At 28.4% G+C, this 22,551-nt stretch overlaps 2 protein-coding genes and 1 long non-coding RNA gene across 4 annotated transcripts; 2 read left to right on the top strand and 1 right to left on the bottom strand.

Moving 5' to 3' along the window:
- The first annotated feature begins 1,181 nt into the window (after positions 1-1,181).
- On the top strand, positions 1,182-3,615 carry LOC117126037. The gene is made up of 2 exons (XR_004448573.1): positions 1,182-1,294; positions 3,413-3,615. It is a non-coding gene; the product is annotated as an uncharacterized LOC117126037 (long non-coding RNA).
- Positions 3,616-9,157: 5,542 nt separating this feature from the next.
- Positions 9,158-10,804, top strand: LOC103848719 (ubiquitin-conjugating enzyme E2 11). Of its 2 annotated transcripts, none has more exons than XM_009125556.3 (5): positions 9,158-9,387; positions 9,474-9,552; positions 10,044-10,171; positions 10,261-10,365; positions 10,458-10,804. In XM_009125556.3, the coding sequence occupies exons 2-5, from the start codon at positions 9,483-9,485 to the stop codon at positions 10,599-10,601; spliced, it is 447 nt and encodes a 148-aa protein (XP_009123804.1). In that variant the 5' UTR covers positions 9,158-9,387; positions 9,474-9,482; the 3' UTR covers positions 10,602-10,804. The 2 variants fall into 2 exon arrangements, with proteins under 2 accessions (XP_009123804.1, XP_009123805.1); XM_009125557.2 differs by having other exon boundaries at positions 9,192-9,354.
- Positions 10,805-20,688: 9,884 nt separating this feature from the next.
- On the bottom strand, positions 20,689-22,337 carry LOC103849972. The gene is made up of 6 exons (XM_033273965.1): positions 22,213-22,337; positions 21,914-21,994; positions 21,713-21,824; positions 21,477-21,634; positions 21,288-21,408; positions 20,689-21,204 (listed from the first exon to the last, which is right to left on the bottom strand). The coding sequence occupies exons 3-6, from the start codon at positions 21,731-21,733 to the stop codon at positions 20,863-20,865; spliced, it is 642 nt and encodes a 213-aa protein (XP_033129856.1). The 5' UTR covers positions 21,734-21,824; positions 21,914-21,994; positions 22,213-22,337; the 3' UTR covers positions 20,689-20,862.
- Positions 22,338-22,551: the final 214 nt, after the last annotated feature.

Below are 22,551 nucleotides of genomic sequence, written 5' to 3'. Positions count from 1 at the left end.
CTCCGTTTATCAAGAAAATAATAATTTTATAGTGGTTATTCCATCGATTTAGGAGTATTATGAAGTTTTTATTAAATTATTTGATAAAAACAATTGAAAGATGCTCATTTACCATGAAAAAGAGTTTAGCATACATTAATACAAATGTAGAATATGGTGTAAATTTTAAAACAACACTAAAGATTATAGGCTTCAGTATATAAAGTATTTACCAAAACTCAATATTTTTGTAGGGGGTAGCCCATAGATTTTGAGAAAATTTCAAAAAATATGACAATATTGTTTTAATGCCTAGTTGCATCCTGCACTAACATATGATGATGTTCAAAGAGGTTTGGAGCCTTTGTGCTCTCCGTTTATCAAGAAAATAGTAATTTTATATTGGTTATTCCATCGATTTAGGAGGTATTATGAAGTTTTACTAAATTAATTGATAAAAACAATTGAACGATGCTCATTTACCATGAAAAAGATTTTGGCATACATTAATACAAATGTAGAATATGGTAGAAATTTTAAAACAACACTAAAGATTATAGGCGTCAGTATATAAAGTATTTACCAAAAACTCAATATTTTTGTAGGGGGTAGCCTATAGATTTTGAGAAAATTTCAAAAAAATGACAATATTGTTTTAATGCCTAGTTGCATCATGCACCCTGCACTAACATATGATGATGTTCAAAGAGGTTTGGAGCCTTTGTGCTCTCCGTTTATCAAGAAAATAATAATTTTATATTGGTTATTCCATCGATTTAGGCGGTATTATGAAGTTTTACTAAATTAATTGATAAAAACAATTGAACGATGCTCATTTACCATGAAAAAGAGTTTAGCATACATTAATACAAATGTAGAATATGGTAGAAATTTTAAAACAACACTAAAGATTATAGGCTTCAGTATATAAAGTATTTACCAAAAACTCAATATTTTTGTAGGGGTTAGCCCATAGATTTTGAGAAAATTTCAAAAAATATGACAATATTGTTTTAATGCCTAGTTGCATCCTGCACTAACATATGATGATGTTCAAAGAGGTTTGAAGCTTTTGTCGTCTCCGTTTATCAAGAAAATAATAACTTTATATAGGTTATTTCATCGATTTAGGGAGTATTATGAAGTTTTATTAAATTATTTGATAAAAACAATTGAAAGATGCTCATTTACCATGAAAAAGAGTTTAGCATACATTAATACAAATGTATAATATGGTAGAAATTTTAAAACAACACTAAAGATTATAGTTTTCAGTATATAAAGTATTTACCAAAAACTCAATATTTTTGTAGGGGTTAGCCCATAGATTTTGAGAAAATTTCAAAAAATATGATAATATTTTTTTAATGCATTGTTGCATCCTGCACTAACATATGATGATGTTCAAAGGGGTTTGGGAGCCTTTGTCGTATCCGTTTATCAAATTTACCATGAAAAAGAGTTTAGCATACATTAATACAAATGTAGAATATGGTAGAAATTTTAAAACAACACTAAAGATTATAGGCTTCAGTATATAAAGTATTTACCAAAAACTCAATATTTTTGTAGGGGTTAGCCCATAGATTTTGAGAAAATTTCAAAAAATATGACAATATTGTTTTAATGCCTGCATCCTGCACTAACATATGATGATGTTCAAAGAGGTTTGGAGCCTTTGTGCTCTCCGTTTATCAAGAAAATAATAATTTATAGTGGTTATTCCATCGATTTTAGTGGTAGTATTATGAAGTTTTACTAAATTAATTGATAAAAACAATTGAACGATGCTCATTTACCATGAAAAGAGTTTAGCATACTTAATACAAATGTAGAATATGGTAGAAATTTTAAAACAACATTTACTAAATTATTTGATAAAAAACAATTGAACGATGCTCATTTACCATGAAAAAGAGTTTAGCATACATTAATACAAATGTAGAATATGGTAGAAATTTTAAAACAACACTAAAGATTATAGGCTTCAGTATATAAAGTATTTACCAAAAACTCAATATTTTTGTAGGGGGTTAGCCCATAGATTTTGAGAAAATTTCAAAAAATATGACAATATTGTTTTAATGCCTAGTTGCATCCTGCACTAACATATGATGATGTTCAAAGAGGTTTGGAGCCTTTGTGCTCTCCGTTTATCAAGAAAATAATAATTTTATAGTGGTTATTCCATCGATTTAGGGAGTATTATGAAGTTTTATTAAATTAATTGATAAAAACAATTGAACGATGCTCATTTACCATGAAAAAGAGTTTAGCATACATTAATACAAATGTAGAATATGGTAGAAATTTTAAAACAACACTAAAGATTATAGGCTTCAGTATATAAAGTATTTACCAAAAACTCAATATTTTTGTAGGGGTTAGCCCATAGATTTTGAGAAAATTTCAAAAAATATGACAATATTGTTTTAATGCCTAGTTGCATCCTGCACTAACATATGATGATGTTCAAAGAGGTTTGGAGCCTTTGTCGTCTCCGTTTATCAAGAAAATAATAATTTTATAGTGGTTATTCCATCGATTTAGGGAGTATTATGAAGTTTTATTAAATTAATTGATAAAAACAATTGAACGATGCTCATTTACCATGAAAAAGAGTTTAGCATACATTAATACAAATGTAGAATATGGTAGAAATTTTAAAACAACACTAAAGATTATAGGCTTCAGTATATAAAGTATTTACCAAAAACTCAATATTTTTGTAGGGGTTAGCCCATATATTTTGAAAAAATTTCAAAAAATATGACAATATTGTTTTAATGCCTAGTTGCATCCTGCACTAACATATGATGATGTTCAAAGAGGTTTGGAGCCTTTGTGCGCTCCGTTTATCAAGAAAATAATAATTTTATAGTGGTTATTCCATCGATTTAGGGGATATTATGAAGTTTTACTAAATTAATTGATAAAAACAATTGAACGATGCTCATTTACCATGAAAAAGAGTTTAGCATACATTAATACAAATGTAGAATATGGTAGAAATTTTAAAACAACACTAAAGATTATAGGCTTCAGTATATAAAGTATTTACCAAAAACTCAATATTTTTGTAGGGGTTAGCCCATAGATTTTGAGAAAATTTCAAAAAATATGACAATATTGTTTTAATGCCTAGTTGCATCCTGAACTAACATATGATGATGTTCAAAGAGGTTTGGAGCCTTTGTGCTCTCCATTTATCAAGAAAATAATAATTTTATAGTGGTTATTCCATCGATTTAGAGAGTATTATAAAGTTTTACTAAATTAATTGATAAAAACAATTGAACGATGCTCATTTACCATAAAAAGAGTTGAGCATACATTAATACAAATGTAGAATATGGTTGAAATTTTAAAACAACACTAAAGATTATAGGCTTCAGTATATAAAGTATTTACCAAAAACTCAATATTTTTGTAGGGTTAGCCCATAGATTTTGAGAAAATTTCAAAAAATATGACAATATTGTTTTAATGCCTAGTTGCATCCTGCACTAACATATGATGATGTTCAAAGAGGTTTGGAGCCTTTGTCGTCTCCGTTTATCAAGAAAATAATAACTTTATAGTGGTTATTCCATCGATTTAGGGAGTATTATGAAGTTTTATTAAATTAATTGATAATAACCATTGAACGATGCTCATTTACCATGAAAAATAGTTTAGCATACATTAATACAAATGTAGAATATGGTAGAAATTTTAAAACGACACTAAAGATTATAGGCTTCAGTATATAAAGTATTTACCAAAAACTCAATATTTTTGTAGGGGTTAGCCCATAGATTTTGAGAAAATTTCAAAAAATGACAATATTGTTTTAATGCCTAGTTGCATCCTGCACTAACATATGATGATGTTCAAAGAGGTTTGGAGCCTTTGTCGTCTCCGTTTATCAAGAACATAATAACTTTATAGTGGTTATTCCATCGATTTAGGGAGTATTATGAAGTTTTATTAATTATTGATAAAAACAATTGAACGATGCTCATTTACCATGAAAAAGAGTTTAGCATACATTAATACAAATGTAGAATATGGTAGAAAACAACACTAAAGATCATAGGTTTCAGTATATAAAGTATTTACCAAAAACTCAATATTTTTGTAAGGGTTAACCCATAGATTTTGAGAAAATTTCAAAAAATATGAAAATATTTTATTAATGCCTAGTTGCATCCTGCACTAACTTATGATTATGTTCAAAGAGGTTTGGAGCCTTTGTGTTCTCCGTTTATCAAAAAAATAATAATTTTATAGTGGTTATTCCATCGATTTAAGGGGTATTATGAAGTTTTACTAAATTAATTGATAAAAACAATTGAACGATGCTCATTTACCAAGAAAAATAGTTTAGCATACATTAATACAAATGTAGAATATGGTAGAAACTTTAAAACAACACTAAAGATTATAGGCTTCAGTACATAAAGTATTTACCAAAAACTCAATATTTTTGTAGGGGTTTGCCCATAGATTTTGAGAAAATTTCAAAAAATATGACAATATTGTTTTAATGCATAGTTGCATCCTGCACTAACATATGATGATGTTCAAAGAGGTTTGGAGCCTTTGTCGTCTCCGTTTATCAAGAAAATAATAATTTATAGTGGTTATTCCATCGATTTAGGGAGTATTATGAACTTATTAAATTATTTGATAAAAACAATTGAAAGATGCTCATTTACCATGAAAAAGGTTTATCATACATTAATACAAAATGTAGAATATGGTAGAAATTTTAAAACAACACTAAAGATTATAGGCTTTCAGTATATAAAGTATTTACCAAAAACTCAATATTTTTGTAGGGGTTAGCCCATAGATTTTGAGAAAATTTCAAAAAATATGACAATATTGGTTTAATACCTAGTTGCATCCTGCACTAACATATGATGATGTTCAAAGAGGTTTGGAGCCTTTGTCGTCTCCGTTTATCAAGAAAATAATAATTTTATAGTGGTTATTCCAACGATTTAGGGGGTATTATGAAGTTTTACTAAATTAATTGATAAAAACAATTGAACGATGCTCACTTACCATGAAAAATAGTTTAGAATACATTAATACAAATGTAGAATATGGTAGAAATTTTAAAACAACACTAAAGATTATAGGCTTCAGTATATAAAGTATTTACCAAAAACACATTATTTTTGTAGGGGTTAGCCCATAGATTTTGAGAAAATTTCAAAAAATATGACAATATTGTTTTAATGCCTAGTTGCATCCTGCACTAACATATGATGATGTTCAAAGAGGTTTGGAGCCTTTGTGCTCTCCGTTTATCAAGAAAATAATAATTTTATAGTGGTTATTCCATCGATTTAGGGAGTATTATGAAGTTTTATTAAATTATTTGATAAAAACAATTGAACGATGCTCATTTACCATGAAAAAGAGTTTAGCATACATTAATACAAATTTATAATATGGTAGAAATTTTATAACAATACTAAAGATTATAGGCTTCAGTATATAAAGTATTTACCAAAAACTCAATATTTTTGTAGGGGTTAACCCATAGATTTTGAGAAAATTTCAAAAAATATGACAATATTTTATTAATGCCTAGTTGCATCATGCACTAACATATGATGATGTTCAAAGAGGTTTGGGCCTTTGTGCTCTCCGTTTATCAAGAAAATAATAATTTTATAGTGGTTATTCCATCGATTTAGGGGGTATTATGAAGTTTTACTAAATTAACTAGGTTAAGATCCGCGCCTTGCGCGGAATAAACGTTTATATATAAATTATTTTATATATTATTATTATGAAATAAATAAATATATATTGAATAATTAAAAATTCATTATCTACTATTTATATAATTAATGGTGCGAACATATAAATAAATTTTATAAATCAAAAAAATATTTTTTATTTGATATGATATATAATTAAATTTAAATGATAGTAACATATATATGGTCTATTTTAATATTAATATTTATAAGATGATGCTTTTTGCTCATATTTGTTTTATGATTTGTATCTATTATAGAAAAAAATCTAAATTAGTGATAACAAAATTTTCACTGTGGGATTAATGGTTAAGTAATTTATAATTTATAAAAAATTAAGTTGTCAATATTTTTTCAAATTTTTTTATCAAAAAATGTTCAAAGTAAATTTCAAAATTAAGATATTTATATATTTTTATATGGCATATAGTTTAATTAAAAATGATACATATATTTATATATCTTTTTCTTTTTGATACTTATTAAATGAGACTTTCAACTTATATTATTTTTAATTATTTGTATCATGTCATAACAAAAATTTTAAATCATAGATCACAAAATTTGAATGTGAAACTTTTAACAGTTTTAGTAATTTATACTCGTTTTTAAAAATTCAAAATATAATATATAAATAATTTTTTAAATTTTTATTATATAGTTACTATGATTGTTTAATTTATTTTAATAGCTTAAAATTAAACAATATAATTATAATACTCATTTATTTTTATCAAATCTTTATTATTCAAAATCATTAATTGTCATATATATACTTTAGTCACATTAGGCAATTCCGTAATCTTATTTAAGGAAATAATGAAACACATTTAATAATGTATTTATTGTGGTTTAATAAAAACATTATTATATATTTAAATGAACCAACTTATTTCTCTAAGGATTCTAAGAATCATTCTAGTGATGACATGTGGCTACAAAAAAATATTGCAATGCTTCTCAAATAATATATAGGGGATTGATAAAAACAATTGAACGATGCTCATTTACCATGAAAAATAGTTTAGCATACATTAATACAAATGTCGAATATGGTAGAAATTTTAAAACAACACTAAAGATTATAGGCTTCAGTATATAAAGTATTTACTAAAAACTCAATATTTTTGTAGGGGTTAGCCCATAGATTTTGAGAAAATTTCAAAAAATTAGACAATATTGTTTTAATGCCTAGTTGCATCCTGCACTAACATATGATGATGTTCAAAGAGGTTTGTAGGCTTTGTGCTCTCCGTTTATCAAGAAAATAATAATTTTATAATGGTTATTCTATCGATTTAGGGGGTATTATGAAGTTTTACTAAATTAATTGATAAAAACAATTGAACGATGCTCATTTACCATGAAAAATAGTTTTGCATACATTAATACAAATGTAGAATATGGTAGAAATTTTAAAACAACACTAAAGATTATAGGCTTCAGTATATAAAGTATTTACCAAAAACTCAATATTTTTGAAGGGGTTAGCCCATAGATTTTGAGAAAATTTCAAAAAATATGACAATATTGGTTTAATACCTAGTTGCATCCTGCACTAACATATGATGATGTTCAAAGAGGTTTGGAGCCTTTGTCGTCTCCGTTTATCAAGAAAATAATAATTTTATAGTGGTTATTCCAACGATTTAGGGAGTATTATGAACTTTTATTAAATTATTTGATAAAAACAATTGAACGATGTTCATTTACCATGAAAAATAGTTTAGCATACATTAATACAGATGTATAATATGGTAGAAATTTTAAAACAACACTAAAGATCATAGGCTTCAGTATATAAAGTATTTACCAAAAACTCAATATTTTTGTAAGGGTTAACCCTTAGATTTTGAGAAAATTTCAAAAAATATGACAATATTTTATTAATACCTAGTTGCATCCTGCACTAACATATGATGATGTTCAAAGAGGTTTGGAGCCTTTGTCGTCTCCGTTTATCAAGAAAATAATAATTTTATAGTGGTTATTCCAACGATTTAGGGGGTATTATGAACTTTTATTAAATTATTTGATAAAAACAATTGAAAGATGCTCATTTACCATGAAAAAGAGTTTAGCATACATTAATACAAATGTATAATATGGTAGAAATTTTAAAACAACACTAAAGATCATAGGCTTCGGTATATAAAGTATTTACCAAAAACTCAATATTTTTGTAATTCCAAAAAAATTAAAAAAATAAAGAAGTTTTTTTATATATTTTTCTTTTTAAAAAATAAAAACTCTTCCAAAATTTTCTAAAAAATTAAAACGATCTTTAAATTCCAAAAATTAAAAAAATAAAGAAATTTTTTATAAAATTAATTTTGAAATTAAAATTGAAAATAAAATTTTATTTTTCTTTTAAAAAATTAAAATTTTACTTTTCTTAAAAAAAGAAAAAAATCTTCCAAAATTTTCATAAAATTAATTTTGAATTAAAATTAAAATATTTTTTTTTCTTCAAAAAATCAAAAAATTTCCAAAATTTTCATTTTTAAAAAAAATCCAATTTTGTAAAAAAATTATAAAAAAATGCAAAAAATTAAAGTTACAATTATCAACTTTTTATATGTGTATAATTAATTTCAACTTTTAGCAAATGTATTAAAAATTGAACATTTTGGAAGATTTTTTTATTTTTTGAAAATAAAAATAAAATTTTATTTTCTATTTTAATTTCAAAATTAATTTTATAAAAATATTCTTTATTTTTTTCAATTTTTTGGAATTTTAAAGATCTTTTTAAGTTTTTAGAAAATTTTGGAAGAGTTTTTATTTTTTAAAAAGAAAAATAAAATTTTATTTTTAATTTTAATTTCTAAATTAATTTTATAAAAATCTTCTTTATTTTTTAATTTTTTGGAATTTTAAAGATCTTATTAAGTTTTTAGAGAATTTTTTATATTTAATATATACCAAATAAGAGTAAACATGTTAGTAAGTACATTGAAAGTGTCAGTAGTCCAGTTGTAAAATACTTTGTCATTTGACCAACCAACCTGGGTTCGAATCCAGGGGTTTACATATTTTTAATTTCAAATCATGTAAAACGACGTTGTTTTATCTCATTTGAAAACGACGTCGTTTCATTGAACGCCAACAATAAACGACGTCATATATTTCTGTTAAATTTGTTGACGGCGTGCTAAATTGGCAAGTCAGCGAAAACATTGTTAATTAATTCTAAAGTCTATGAAAGTTGGGTGTTTTTTTGGCCAGCTCAAAAGTTCATGTTTATTTTGGCAATTCGTGCAAAGTTGAGGTTTTTTTGACCGAATTCCCATTTGTGATTGCATAATTTAATTTTCAGTCTTATGATAAAAATTGATAATAGTATAAAACATTATAAGACACTTTAATCGAGCCCACTAATTATTTTAATGGGCCCTGGAAGCAAGCAAGTCACGTAGTAATTAATAATTAACGCACGCGGAGCTGCTTGCCGAATCAGAAGGTTCGAGTGCCGTCTCGAACATTCTCTCTTGACTATAAAGAAAAAGGAAGTAGGGAGAGAGCTGCAAGAAAGGATTCTTATTCGTTCTCTCTCTTTTGCACGCCATTAACAAAAAAGAAAGCTCATCGGTTTCTCAGATCCACTTCTTCTTCGGTTAATCTCTTGTCTTTTCTGATCGCTCGTTAGGTTCGGAACCTTCGCCCTTTCCTCTGTGATCTCTTGCTTTATATAAAGTTGGTTACTTTAAGGTTTTGTCTTGTTCCCTTATGCAGGTCTGAGCCATGGCTTCGAAGAGGATTTTGAAAGAGCTTAAGGATTTGCAGAAGGATCCTCCTTCTAACTGCAGCGCAGGTACTAAAGACTGAAGCTTTTTTTCTTTATTTTCGTTACTTTGAAAGTTAGGCTGTGATAAAAAAAATCGTTACTTTGTGTCATCTATCTAAATTATGCGTTTGAATTGACTGATTGGTAACAAAGACTGAAGCTTTTTTCCTTACCTTCACTACTTTGAAGTAATTAGCATGTTAGGGTGTGTGATAAAGTTCAATACTTTGATTCATATAAGAAAAGTATTCTTTTTGAATTTTTCTGGCAAAGCTTTGATTTTTTTTTTGTCTCTGGCTTGTTTGGTCTTATAATGAACTCAAGATGAACCTTTTCTTTTGTCACTTGATTATCCTGATATGTCTCTATTGATGTGGTTGTGATGATAGAGATTTGAGTCTTATTTGTAACGTTTTTCTTGTTGTATGTCACTGCTGATATGTCTCTATTTGATGTGGTTGTGAGGTTTGAGTTTGATGAAGAGTCTTATTAGTAACGTTTTTTTTAATTGATGTAAGGTCCTGTGGCTGAGGACATGTTCCATTGGCAAGCAACTATCATGGGACCTCCTGACAGTCCTTACGCTGGAGGAGTCTTTTTGGTTTCCATTCACTTTCCTCCGGATTATCCTTTCAAGCCCCCAAAGGTTTTGTCTTTTTTTTGTTCTCAGTAACTCAGTCATCATTTAAGTTCATGGTCAGTCATCTTTATGAATGTGTGTATCTGATTTGGCAGGTGTCTTTTAAGACAAGGGTGTACCATCCCAACATCAACAGCAACGGAAGCATTTGCCTTGATATCCTGAAAGAACAGTGGAGTCCTGCTCTTACCATATCCAAGGTTTGACCTTTTGTATCTCTGTCAACCTTTTTAAACACAAAGAAGACTGTTTCTGTTTGTTAATCCGAGTGGTGATGATGCTCTGGATACAGGTTTTGCTGTCGATCTGCTCATTGCTGACAGACCCGAACCCAGATGACCCTCTTGTGCCAGAGATTGCGCATATGTACAAGACGGATAAGACCAAGTACGAGTCAACAGCTCGAAGCTGGACGCAGAAGTACGCCATGGGATGATGAAGACTCAGGTCGAAGACAAGCAAAAGCATAACGTTATTTCTCATCTAGATATATTGAACTGCATTTGTTTGGTTTAGTAAACGCTATTATTATGTGATCATAATTGAGCAACTTATATGCTATTGCTCTTACTCTGTTCCAACTGATATCATTATTATTCACGTTACTTAAGGTTTTAATCATCGAATTACCTCTCCTCATTTGCTTGTGTATGAAATTGCAATTGCAAAAACCTTGTGAATAGCTAAAATTTGGAAAAATATTCTGTTTCAATTTAAAAAATTGCAACAAATTATGAGAAAAATCTTCTCTAATGATTTCAAGAATAGTTGATGTAAGGCACATGCATATACACATTCGTCCTCCTAATGCTAAGGAAGTTGATGAAAAGACTACTAAAAGTTTGGTCTGAGGTTGATTTTCAAAACTTTAAAGAATAAAAGAAACGTAGAATATTGTTTGAGCCAAAAATATATATTTTTGGTCGCTGAAAATGTCAAAAAGAATAATGTTTTTTTTTAACGCTTTGTAACATCATTACAGAGATATAGGAACAACTCGATCTCGTACTGATTCATTTGAGTAAATAGTACTCAAATAGTCAACTCTCGTTGAGCGTTTTTTTGGTTGTGAACTCTTACATTTGTATCGTAATCTAACGTAAAAAATAAATTAAAATGCGTTGACTACTGACAACGATGACGGTTTGGATAATTTGTTTTCCAATCTATAAATATTCTCTTAATTGGCAGCTAACAACAAACCAGTCACGTTTTGGAGTGCTTTACTACAAATCTCTTTAATTTATTTTTCTGATCTATCAAATTTCTCTTCAACATGCGTTCTTACTTTTACATTTGGTTGTGGTGCTTAACAACCTATTAGTGATGCACATTTCTTCTATGGGCTTTTAAGTTTCATCTTAAGCCAACAATATAACCTATTTTGTTGCATAATGGGAGTGGATTAGCAAATTAAAATTGAGGGATATAGTAAGAAACTTAATCTTTCAGTCGAAAAGGTTGTTCGAAAAATGAGTGGTTATCACTACAATTGTTAAAAAAAAATTGTTGCAAGGGAGGCTATGTCGTATTTAACACTGATGCTACTTTCGTCCAAAATGTTATGGTTTCATGTGAGGTCAACGATATAGGCCTCCCCTGCGACAAATCTTCTTGACAATTCAAAATTTCTTCAGTCAGAAATTAAGTTTCTTACGCATATCCCTTAATTTTAATTTGTTCTACAACTGACAAGAAGATCTATCGTTAAAAAGATTTATACTCTTGTGAAGTCTATCTGACAATGTAAAGGTGAGTAATGAGTACATATGAGACTGATAGATTGGAAAAACAAATCAATGAGATTTGTAGCAAACCATTCGAGTAATATTGAAATAATTATAGACTACTTGCGTTGATTACTCTCTTTGTCCAAACATCAACAGCATTTGCTTTGATATCCTGAAAGAACAGTGGAGTCCTGCTCTTACCATTTCCAAGGATTGACCTTTTGTATCTCTGTTACCTTTTTTTAACGCAAAGAAGACTTTTCAGCCGATTATGTTTATTATTTATTAATCCTGATGATGATGATTATTTAGGTATTACTGTCGATTTGCTCATTGCTGACAGACTCGAATCCAGATGATCCTCTTGTGCCAGAGATAGCTCATATGTACAAGACTGATAAAACCAAGTACAAGTCAACTGCACGAAGCTGGACACAGAAGTACGTCATGGGATGATAAGACTCAAGTGGTCTAAAATAAGGAAAAAGCATAAACGTTATTTCTCATCCAAATATATTAAAACTGCATTTGTTGGCTTTAGTAAACGCTATTATGTGATCATAATCGAGCACAACTTATATGCACTTACTCCTCTCTCGTGTCTTATTTCAACAATTGAATATGAAAACTTATGAAAAGTACACGTAGAATCCCAATTCTGTATTACATCTGAGTTGGAGTGAGACACATACACAACATATAAAGAAGACAGATAACAAAAAATGTGATAAAGCAAACACATTATAAGGTTGCTTTAGATTGCTCCACACATCACTGACCATAAATATCAAATTTATTAAGAAATATACAAATTTTTGAAAATACTATAGGTGCATGCACACCCAATGTGTCTTAAGTGGTTGCCTAGAACTACAATTCCAATGTGCAAATGCAAAGGTTCTTGAAAAATATTGAAAGAAGGTTCTCTGAGTTACCAAACCTTTCAATGTGCAAAAGCAAAAAGCTAAAATCCTTTGACATCTTTCTTATTATTAACATCCCACATCGTGGGATTGTAGTGTCATTGGACAATATATATGTGTATGGGCAATCCTCCACTCTTGAACTAATTTTTGGGTGTGAGTTAGGCCCATCACTTATACATACTACTCGACACAAAGATACAAACAGATCAGTAACGTTGAAAACCTTATAAATGTGATTGTTGTTGTACAAATCTCAACTCTTTCTTTTAGAAAAATTCACCGTACAATAAAGTAAAGAATAAAAGCTATATATATGTGTGTGTGTGTTTTTAATATATTAACATATAAATGTTGATTTTAAAATAATAAAAGTGAAAATAAGTTCTTTTTAGATTATGAATATGATAAAAATATTCGATGAAATTTATATATTATGATTCAGATATAAATAAGTAGTATATTATAAAATTATTATTTCTTTGATAAAGATTTCATTTGTAAATTTATAAAATATAAAATACTCTGTAAATATAGCATTTCGTATAGGACTCCCAAAATTTCAGGACCGGTTTTGCCGACAAACCCCAATCCAGATGATTCTCTTGTGCCAGATATAGCTCATATGTACAAGACGGATAAAACCATGTACAGTCAACTGCACGAAGGTGGACATAGAAGTACCCCATGGGATGATATGATTCAAGTGGCCGAGACAAGCAACACATAACGTTATTTCTCATCCAAATATGTCAAAACTGCATTGTTGGGGTTACACTATTATGTGATCATGATCGAGCAATTTATATGCTCTCACTCCTCTTGTCTGTCTTATTTCAACAATTTAAGAGACAAAACTCATGAAAAATACACCTATGATCAGGGGCGAATCCTGAACGTCTTCTCACTAGGCGCACAATGCTATACTGACTACTGAGTATAAGCTTATAAATTTCAATGTGCGTAAAGTATAGTGAAAAATTAGGCATTGGTTTTAGAGTCTCCATATAATCTGAACTTTTAGTGCCTTAGAGCATCTCCAATGGTAAACTTCGTTTTTTTTTTCAAAAAATGAAGAATCATGTTTGTCAATGGTTTGCTTCATTTCTTTCTTCAAAAAAAAAAATATTCCAAGTATATTCTTTTTCTGTTTTATCATTATTTATCAAAAACATTTTTTACTTTTGCTAGTTTACTAATTTTACCCAAGTTTTTATTTTAACAATATTTCACCACAATTGCTAATTAATATTAAATAGATATTATCATACAGTATAATTATTAACACCTTGGAAGAAGGAAATAAAAAACTATTGGAGAAATTAGAGAAAACAAGCGCACAAAGACGACAATGTTTAGAGATTCAAAACAAGACTTATGTTTTGAAGAAGTTTAAAGAAGAGAACGAAATTTTATTTCGTGATTTGAACTTCATACAAGATCCTAATGTTCGTGCATACATTCAATCTGAGCAAAATCAAATTTTAGTAGAAAGGAGTGAACAACAACAAGCTCAACAGCCTTCTCAGGCAGCCACTTCATTTGGACAATATTTTAACAATCTTAGTGGATCTAAAAAATGATTTACGATATTATTAAGTGTTAGTTTATGATGTGCTAAGTTTTTTTTTTAATTTAGATTGGTGTTTATCAAGTCTTTCAGTTTTTATATAATTTATGTAATTGTGTTTCATCTAAATATTAGTAAAAAAACATGTTTCTAGTATATTTAATATTTTAAATTGATTGAATAAAAATAATAATAAAAACTTTAAAAGTAAGTTGATAATATTAGCTCTTATAGTTTATTTAAGTAAAAACTAAGAACAAGTTAAAGTTGAGGGACCAATCTGTAATTAAAAAATGTATCTTCAAAAAATAAAGAAATAAAGAAAAAAATGAAGAAAAAAATGAAACAAAAAATAAAAAATGAAGCACCATTGGAGATGCTCTCACATAATAAAATTTCAACATAACCAATCCTCATTTTTAGTTACAGTAAGTACTTTTAATTAAATTGTTATGTTGCTACTAAATATTTAGTAATTAGTTTTAAGAGATGCTTTTAATCTTTGCTTTTTATACTTTTTATAATTAGTTTTTTAAGTATATAGAATATCAGTTATGTAAATATTTTAATATTTTAATTTTACTTTAGACCTCTAGACTGCTTCGCACAGAACTGGCCATAAATTATCAAATTATTAAAAATATACAAATTTTTGAAAATATTATAGGTGCATGTGTACTCAATATTGTCTAGTGCCTAGAATCCCAATGTGCAAAGGTTCTTGAAAATCTCGAAAGAATGTTCTCTGAGCTACTAAACCTTTCAATGTTCAAATGCAAAAAGCTAAACTCCGTTGACATCTTTCTTATACATATTACTCGACACAAAGATACAAACAGATAGTGACGTTCCGAACCTTATAAATGTGATTGTTGTAATTGTACAAATCTCAACTCTTTCTTTTAGAAAAAACTAGATTGTTTGTCCGCGCTACGCGCGGAAAGGTATTTTTTGATAAAAAAATTATTACGGAAATTAAAATATAGCATGGAAATAAAACTGTATTAAAATGTTTGGAGAATTGTGTACGAAATAAAGAGGAGTTTGTTTATTGTTTAACAACGTAGACAAAAGAAAAAATGGTTGTGCTGCAGAAGAGTGGGCTGGAGGGATATTGGAGTCATGTACTTTGTAGAGTTCCTTAGTAATCTTTTGGTGGAAGAAGCTTATGTGATGTTTTTCCCAGTTGTTTGGTGGCTAAAGGGCTGCCAATCATTTAAATGGAAACTGTTGATCATAATATATGAGATATAGATGTTGAAATTATCATAGAATATTTTTTTTTACCGTTGTGAGCTGGGAGATATATAAAGATTTCTTTATAGACTATATTCTTCACTTTCTCTACGTGTGAACTCCGATCTTATGCATAAAACCATCTATTTAATGAACATAGTTTTTTCGATGTCAGGTTTTCGGAGAACACGCCCCAGATCATATGTTTCTTTAACTGTGATATTATGTTCACCTTCCAAGTGAATGATTAGCTTTTGGACTGATGGTTTCCTTTTGTGAATATGGAATGCAAACATTCACCACATAGACTCACAAGCTGTTAAGTAGCGACAGTCGATGAAGTCTTGGAATGCCCTGCATAGAGCACAGTGTGGTGTAAATGTGAATAATTATTTATTATATTTTATTCACAATTTTGTATTACAAAGTCTTTAGAATTACCTGCTTTAAAATATATATATATAGGTTTTTGTATTTATTATTTGGTTGTGTTAAGAATTATTATACTCGTTTTTTGAATTAGTATGTATCTATATCTATATTATTATTTGCGAAATAAATTTTTACAACGGAGCTCTCACGTTAAAAGTTAGAACGGTTAATATCGTTTATACCCTTAATGAATAATTATATAAATTAGTAGAAATATGAAAACGAATTTCAAATCTATCTGATTAAAAAATGATTAAAATTAATAATAAATCGTTTATACCCTTAATGAATAAATTATATAAATAGTCAAAAATAAAAACATGTTTTAAAACATAAGATAATTGTTAGATATATTCTGTTGTTATCTGAAAATAATATTTTATTATAAAATTTATAGTTAGATATAAAATAATTTATAATTAAATGCTAATCAAACAAATAAATATATTTTCTAAAATATATGTGAATGTCTTTAAAATTTAACACAACAATAAGCATATATATTTTTTGATAAAAAGTAATGAATATATATTAATAATATTTTATTTATATGTTATATCTGATAATTGACTATAAGTAAATATAATAAAATTCTCAAAAATAAAATAAATTTTTAAAACATAAGATAATTCTTAAATATGTTGTATTTTTATCTGAAATAATATTTTTAATTATAAAATATAAATTTTAATGTTTTATTTTATCTTTTTAAAAATATAATTAATAATTTATTATGTTGGTTTTGATTTAATATTTATAAAAGGATAAATATCTATAAAAATACTATGCCCGCATGTGCGGGCGGAACACCCAGTTGAATATAATATTTAGTGTAAATGTTTGGAATATTTTGTGTAAACGTTTGGAATATTTTTTTAGATATAAAAGTATAAATTATGCTAATTTGAAAAAGTATAACTTAGTAATAGTAGAGTATAATTATTTGACATTAAACTTCTGAACAGATAGTAGTCTATATTTTCTAAAAACCATGTAGGCATAGTTTGATTCATAATATAGTATCCAATGTGTATAGTTTTTTTTTTTAATAAATGTTTACCCTAGGGAGGTTTTTAAAGTGGTAATTTCTAAATTTATTTTATTTTTATTTTTTCCATCATTAACCTTTGAGGAATTCTGTAAACCTAATTGATTAAAAATACAAAATATTCAATACAATAGTTTTTTTTTTGGATCCACCTTTACACTAAATTTGTGTTAAAACTTACATCTGATTACTTTGGAAACTGGTGTATTTTTTTGAATTTTTTTTGGTGGCTTTTAAAACATGTGTTGAAACATCTTGGTTTTAATGTCCTCGGCAATTGCAGGGAAAAGAAACATTTCCTTCAAGTTGGTAGGTAAATCTGAAATATTTTTACTGTAATACCTAATATTTATGTCCACTGACTAAAATAAGTATGCTAATATAATTTGAATAGACAACAATGGTGAATTTATAATCAAGTTCTCAAAAAGGTCTGTTGAATAGTTTGATATAAAGATAACTTTTATAATTTGATTGTCTCATTAGACTTAGCATATTAATCTAATCTATTAAAATAGAGTCTTATTTTTTATCTACCATTTACAAGTTGTCATTTAGTTTTGGACTTCCTTTAGAATAGCACGTGTTTGGATATAGAAATGTGTTTGGTTCCTTGGATATATCAACTTATTACAACTTAGTTTAAACCAACAGAGAAATAATCTTATCATCGATCAAACAAGTTTGGTTCCTTAAATATATCATCATTACTTAATTTAAACCAACCTCAAAACAAATAGTACTTCGGTTATCTATCATCTACAAATAAAATAAGAAGCTCAACGTTTTATAAATGTGCATCAGTTTAACAATACAAGTGCGACCTTTGTATACATTTATATTACATTCATTATGTCCACCCTACGTACCTTAGACTAAACCAACTTTATAATTTGCTTCTCTTTACTTGCCACGTTCTCCACCTGGTACACCAACTCAATTCAGATTTGTCAAACTTTCATCATTCCAAAAATAGTCACCACGTATACATTTACATGACTTTGTGTAATGCACCATTCCATGCAGTAATCTACTTAAAGAAGAGTTCATAATATATCATTCTAGGCTCCTAAGTATTTATGTTGCATGGTGCATTACACGATAATTACAACCTCAATATATCAATGTAAATTAAAAACAGAATGTATACATATAAAAATGATCAATTTTGTAAATTAGTTACACGAAATATTCTAACAACATATATATATATATATATATATATATATATATATATATATATATATTAGCTCAAATCTACACTAACTTATCAATATTTATTCGTATATATCTTCTTAGATATTCAAATTAAATAAGATTCTTAGAATTATTTCTTCCCTGATATTTTAGAGTTAGGTATTAACCAACTTTCTAGCTATATTTTAAAATTAGATATCTTAACTGACATCAACCGATTTCAAAATTTATGGATCGATACTTGAAAAAGAATATACCTAGCGAGACAAACAAATGTTATGCTACGCTATAAATTAAAGCCGAACCCCATAATACAACTCACATCACCAAAAACATCTAAGACTCAAATGGCCATTTATAAATTTGACCAAACTAAAGTAGATATGGTATTAATATGGTTGATATTTGTATAAACCAAAATACCGAAAAACAAAAAAAAAAACTAAACTGAACCATAATCTTGATTGGACACCCCGTAAAACTTTATATTTAACACATATATTATAATTTCACATTAGGTACAACACATATTAAACATAAATTAATTATTTACATGTAAGAAATTATAATTTATATATATGTAAAAAAGTATATTATATCCACATATTATATAACAAAAAATCAAAAACACATAAATATGAAATGTAAATAAGCAATCTCAATAATTATTAGAAAGATTAGTCAAAGTATATCCGCGCACAGCGCGGGTCCATATCTAGTTATATTTTATTACTTGGTTTAGTAATATTCTCATACCATGGGGGAAATAGCGAAGCTGTAGAATAGCTTGATATAATAATAACCATACAACTATGTATCTGTGTGTATACTGGCATACTTATAGGAAACCATTTAGCCAAATTAATAGTTACTAACATCTAACATTTATATGTTGGCCAAGCGTGGTTTGGCTATGCTTTCCAGAGTTTGGCTTCTCTTAGTGTTCTATATTTTTCGTATATACTCACTGGAAACACAACCTGTGTGCCAGGGAACTAAACAAATCAATAGGTAGACAAAAAAAACAAAATTCTATCCTATGATAATCAGTCTTTTTGGAAAAAAATTCCACAAAAAAATATAGTCTAATTTTTTTAGACAAAGGGGACTTAATCTAGGTGTTTTTGTTTTGTTTTCAAATATCCAGGGAGATATAAAACTTTTAATCCACGTTCAATGAAAATCAAAACTTGTATTAAGAGTAAAATCAAGCTAATGAGTGACATAGACTTCTATTGAGATAATATATTGGCTCTGGTTTTTAAGGTAAGGATTTACAAATATGGAAAAAAATATTCAACTTAATTGTGCAATTGATTCTTTTGATATGGGGCATAAATCAAGGCATCTACTTTATTAAAACAGAAGTACAAAATAGAAATACCCCTTAGTTTTACTACTTATTTACATTAGAATGCCATTGATGTATTTATTGAACCTATATTTAAGCATGCTTGTCTTTTCCTAATTTAAATCATAGATTTAAGCATTTAATATCTTTCCAAAATTTAAATAATAGATTTCCTTTATCAAATCATAACCAAAATAAATTTCCTAATATATTTCGTATTAACATACTCAATATTTTTAATATTTATAAGTAATAAATAATAAAATAAAAAATCACACATCATAATCAATTTATATAACATATAAATAAAATATAAAATAGTTTATTCATATATTAGTATAATGCTTTCATAATATAAGTCCAATTAGTTATAAATATTGGATTTGTTTATATGATACATTGTGATATAATAGACGATTAAAATCACAAAATATAATTATTCAAAGTAATAAATAAAATTGTTATGTTTAAAAATGTTATATTAACAGTTATGTAATATATTTTAATTTACATATATATATTATACCATTAGTACAAAGAAAAAAATTAAAGTGAAAGAAAATATTTATACGGTCACGGGTCAAGCTCTAGAAATAAATAACAACAGTAAGATTATTTTTCTTTAACAAATTTCTTTTAATTGAAATTATAGTTCCAAATAAGTTTATATATTTTATGTATTTATAAATTTATTTTCTTTGTCTTTAAGGAAGCTTAGATTTTGAAATTGAAAAAAATATGACCGCCTCTATATTATTTTAATTACGAAATTTAAAATTTATATCAGAATATTTTATTAAACTTTTAATTTTTATTTTTATTATAACTATAAAGATTAATTTTCAATATGAATTTATGTTTTAATATTACAAATACGTCATTTAATATAAACAAAAAAAAAACTAAAAACATAAAATAAATACCCGCCCGGTCGGGCGGGTCAAGGTCTAGTTAGATATTATTTGGTAGCACTAATTTGGGTCCGGTAATTTAAAAAAAAAAAGTTAGTACCATGCTTTTAACGTGAAACTCATGCTGATTCAAAAAAAGTTAGTACCATACTTTAAAAAACAAATTGTTTCCAAAATAGATTCAAAAGTATGAAATAAGCAGAATTAGGAGAAAGAGTCAAACAAAAGCCAAAAAAACTGGAAAGCTAAAACAGATAAGTGTAGTAAAAGTTGCATTCTTTGCCACGATGAGAGGCATATTAGTTCCCATCTTTAGAACGTTTAGCGTTGCCTATCTCAACACCATCACCCATCCTTTTCAGCACTACCTCTGCAGAATCTTGAGGGCTTTTGGATGGCTCAATAACGTCATACCCAGTCGCAAGTGTTCCATTACCAGAGCCACTAATTTGATCAGCAACTGGATCTTGTGTAGATGGTGGAGCAGATGGGGACAGGACATTCGTCACGGTTATTACCCGCGTCCTGCCTGAAAAATTGTGCTCAGTCACCTTTACATTGAACTTGTGTGTTTGCCCTATTGTGTTGAGCAAAACTTGCGGAACGGGCACCTCGAATCCATTTTCTTTATTTCCATTGGCCTGGCATGTTTTAAAATAGTTGTTATCTGAGACCGTAAGTGTGTAAATAATGAGTTTGTACCTCAAAATAATTGAGTTTGTACCTCAAAATAATTGCTAACCAACTCCGACGCATGCTTCCCTGTTAGCTCACGACCGGCATCGCCAAGGAGAACAAAAACAGCCTCATCACTCTTATCATAAACATAAATCTTAGCTAGGTATCTGGCATTAAAATATTAGCAGTTAGTCACCGCTAAACTAAAATTGAATCAAGGGGTTAGAGTTCATACTGTGGTTCACCGGCAACATCGTTCTTGCCACATTTCGCGCACATAAGGGAGGTTGGCCCTTTGGTTGCCTTTGTTTTGCACCCACCGCATGCTATATAATACCAAGGAGAGTCGTGGACAACATCATCGATTGTCGCAGTGCACACAAAGAAAGCATCCTGAGACAATGTGTAAGCAATTAAGATAAGTACAAATATGTTAAACAATGAATTAGAAACAAATATAATTTTTTATACCTTCACAGCTCCCTGCTTCATGTAGGAGAATATTTCTTCAATAGTCAATGTCTCAGTTTTTGTAACCACATCTGCATTGACCTGCTTGGCAATATATGGATTTCTTCCCAACCTGCTCCAACGTTTGAAAACATTTCATAACTCAAACTGATTGTAACTGGCAAGGGTTCTAATTATTATATACTAAATTTTTAAACATACCAGCCGATATACTCTTTAGTTGGTTAGACCTTGTAGTCAAAAAGACCCGTGAGGAGGTCATGGATGTGAGAGCAAGTGTGCCTGTAGTATTATGTTGTCATAGACAAAGGCAAACGAAACAGAGAATATACATATTAGTTCTTTGTTTATGCTTTTACTCTCTATGCAATATTTATAAAAATTAAACAACTACAAAGAGCAAAGCTAAACGACTGCGATGACACAGAGGTAAAGTATGGGCTATACAGAGAATTTAAGATTGTAAGGTGCGATTCAGTCTGAGATAGTGAAAAGTGTACCTCCTAAACGTTTGGGGTAAACAGTAGTCACCAAAATCATGGAGGGAGTGTTGTCAGAAGACTTGAACTTCTTGCAGAAATCCACAGCAGCTTGGTCCCAAAGATAGAGCTTCATAACAGGTCCCCGGCAAATGATTAACATTTTCAGTTTTGGAAAATACCATAGTGTACTGTGTGATTTGGACAAAAAGGTAAACGTAAACACTTACGCATGCGACTGCACATGCACCAATATACGCCGAGTGGTTGCGAGCTCGGCATCGTCAATGAAGGGATGCATATTGAGGCTCTAGCCGTTAACCAGTTTCAAGTGTCCAATAAACATCTGGTACAGGTTGA

This window comes from Brassica rapa, chromosome A06, assembly GCF_000309985.2.
Source record: "Brassica rapa cultivar Chiifu-401-42 chromosome A06, CAAS_Brap_v3.01, whole genome shotgun sequence".
NCBI lineage: Eukaryota > Viridiplantae > Streptophyta > Magnoliopsida > Brassicales > Brassicaceae > Brassica > Brassica rapa.
The sequence above is the reverse complement of the archived record's forward strand: the minus strand, read 5'-3'. Positions and strand labels throughout refer to the sequence as shown.

What these genes read in the sequence shown, in the direction of transcription:
- LOC103848719 (XM_009125556.3), top strand. Translation starts at nt 9,483, where the DNA reads ATGGCTTCGAAGAGGATTTTGAAAGAGCTTAAGGATTTGCAGAAGGAT. An exon ending in ATCCTTTCAAGCCCCCAAAG is followed by an intron (nt 10,172 to 10,260) that starts GTTTTGTCTTTT and finishes CTGATTTGGCAG; the next exon opens with GTGTCTTTTAAGACAAGGGT. An exon ending in CTGCTCTTACCATATCCAAG is followed by an intron (nt 10,366 to 10,457) that starts GTTTGACCTTTT and finishes CTCTGGATACAG; the next exon opens with GTTTTGCTGTCGATCTGCTC.
- LOC103849972 (XM_033273965.1), bottom strand. Translation starts at nt 21,733, where the DNA reads ATGAAGCAGGGAGCTGTGAAG. An exon ending in TGAAGCAGGGAGCTGTGAAG is followed by an intron (nt 21,635 to 21,712) that starts GTATAAAAAATT and finishes ACATTGTCTCAG; the next exon opens with GATGCTTTCTTTGTGTGCAC. An exon ending in TGGTTAGCAATTATTTTGAG is followed by an intron (nt 21,205 to 21,287) that starts GTACAAACTCAA and finishes AAAACATGCCAG; the next exon opens with GCCAATGGAAATAAAGAAAA.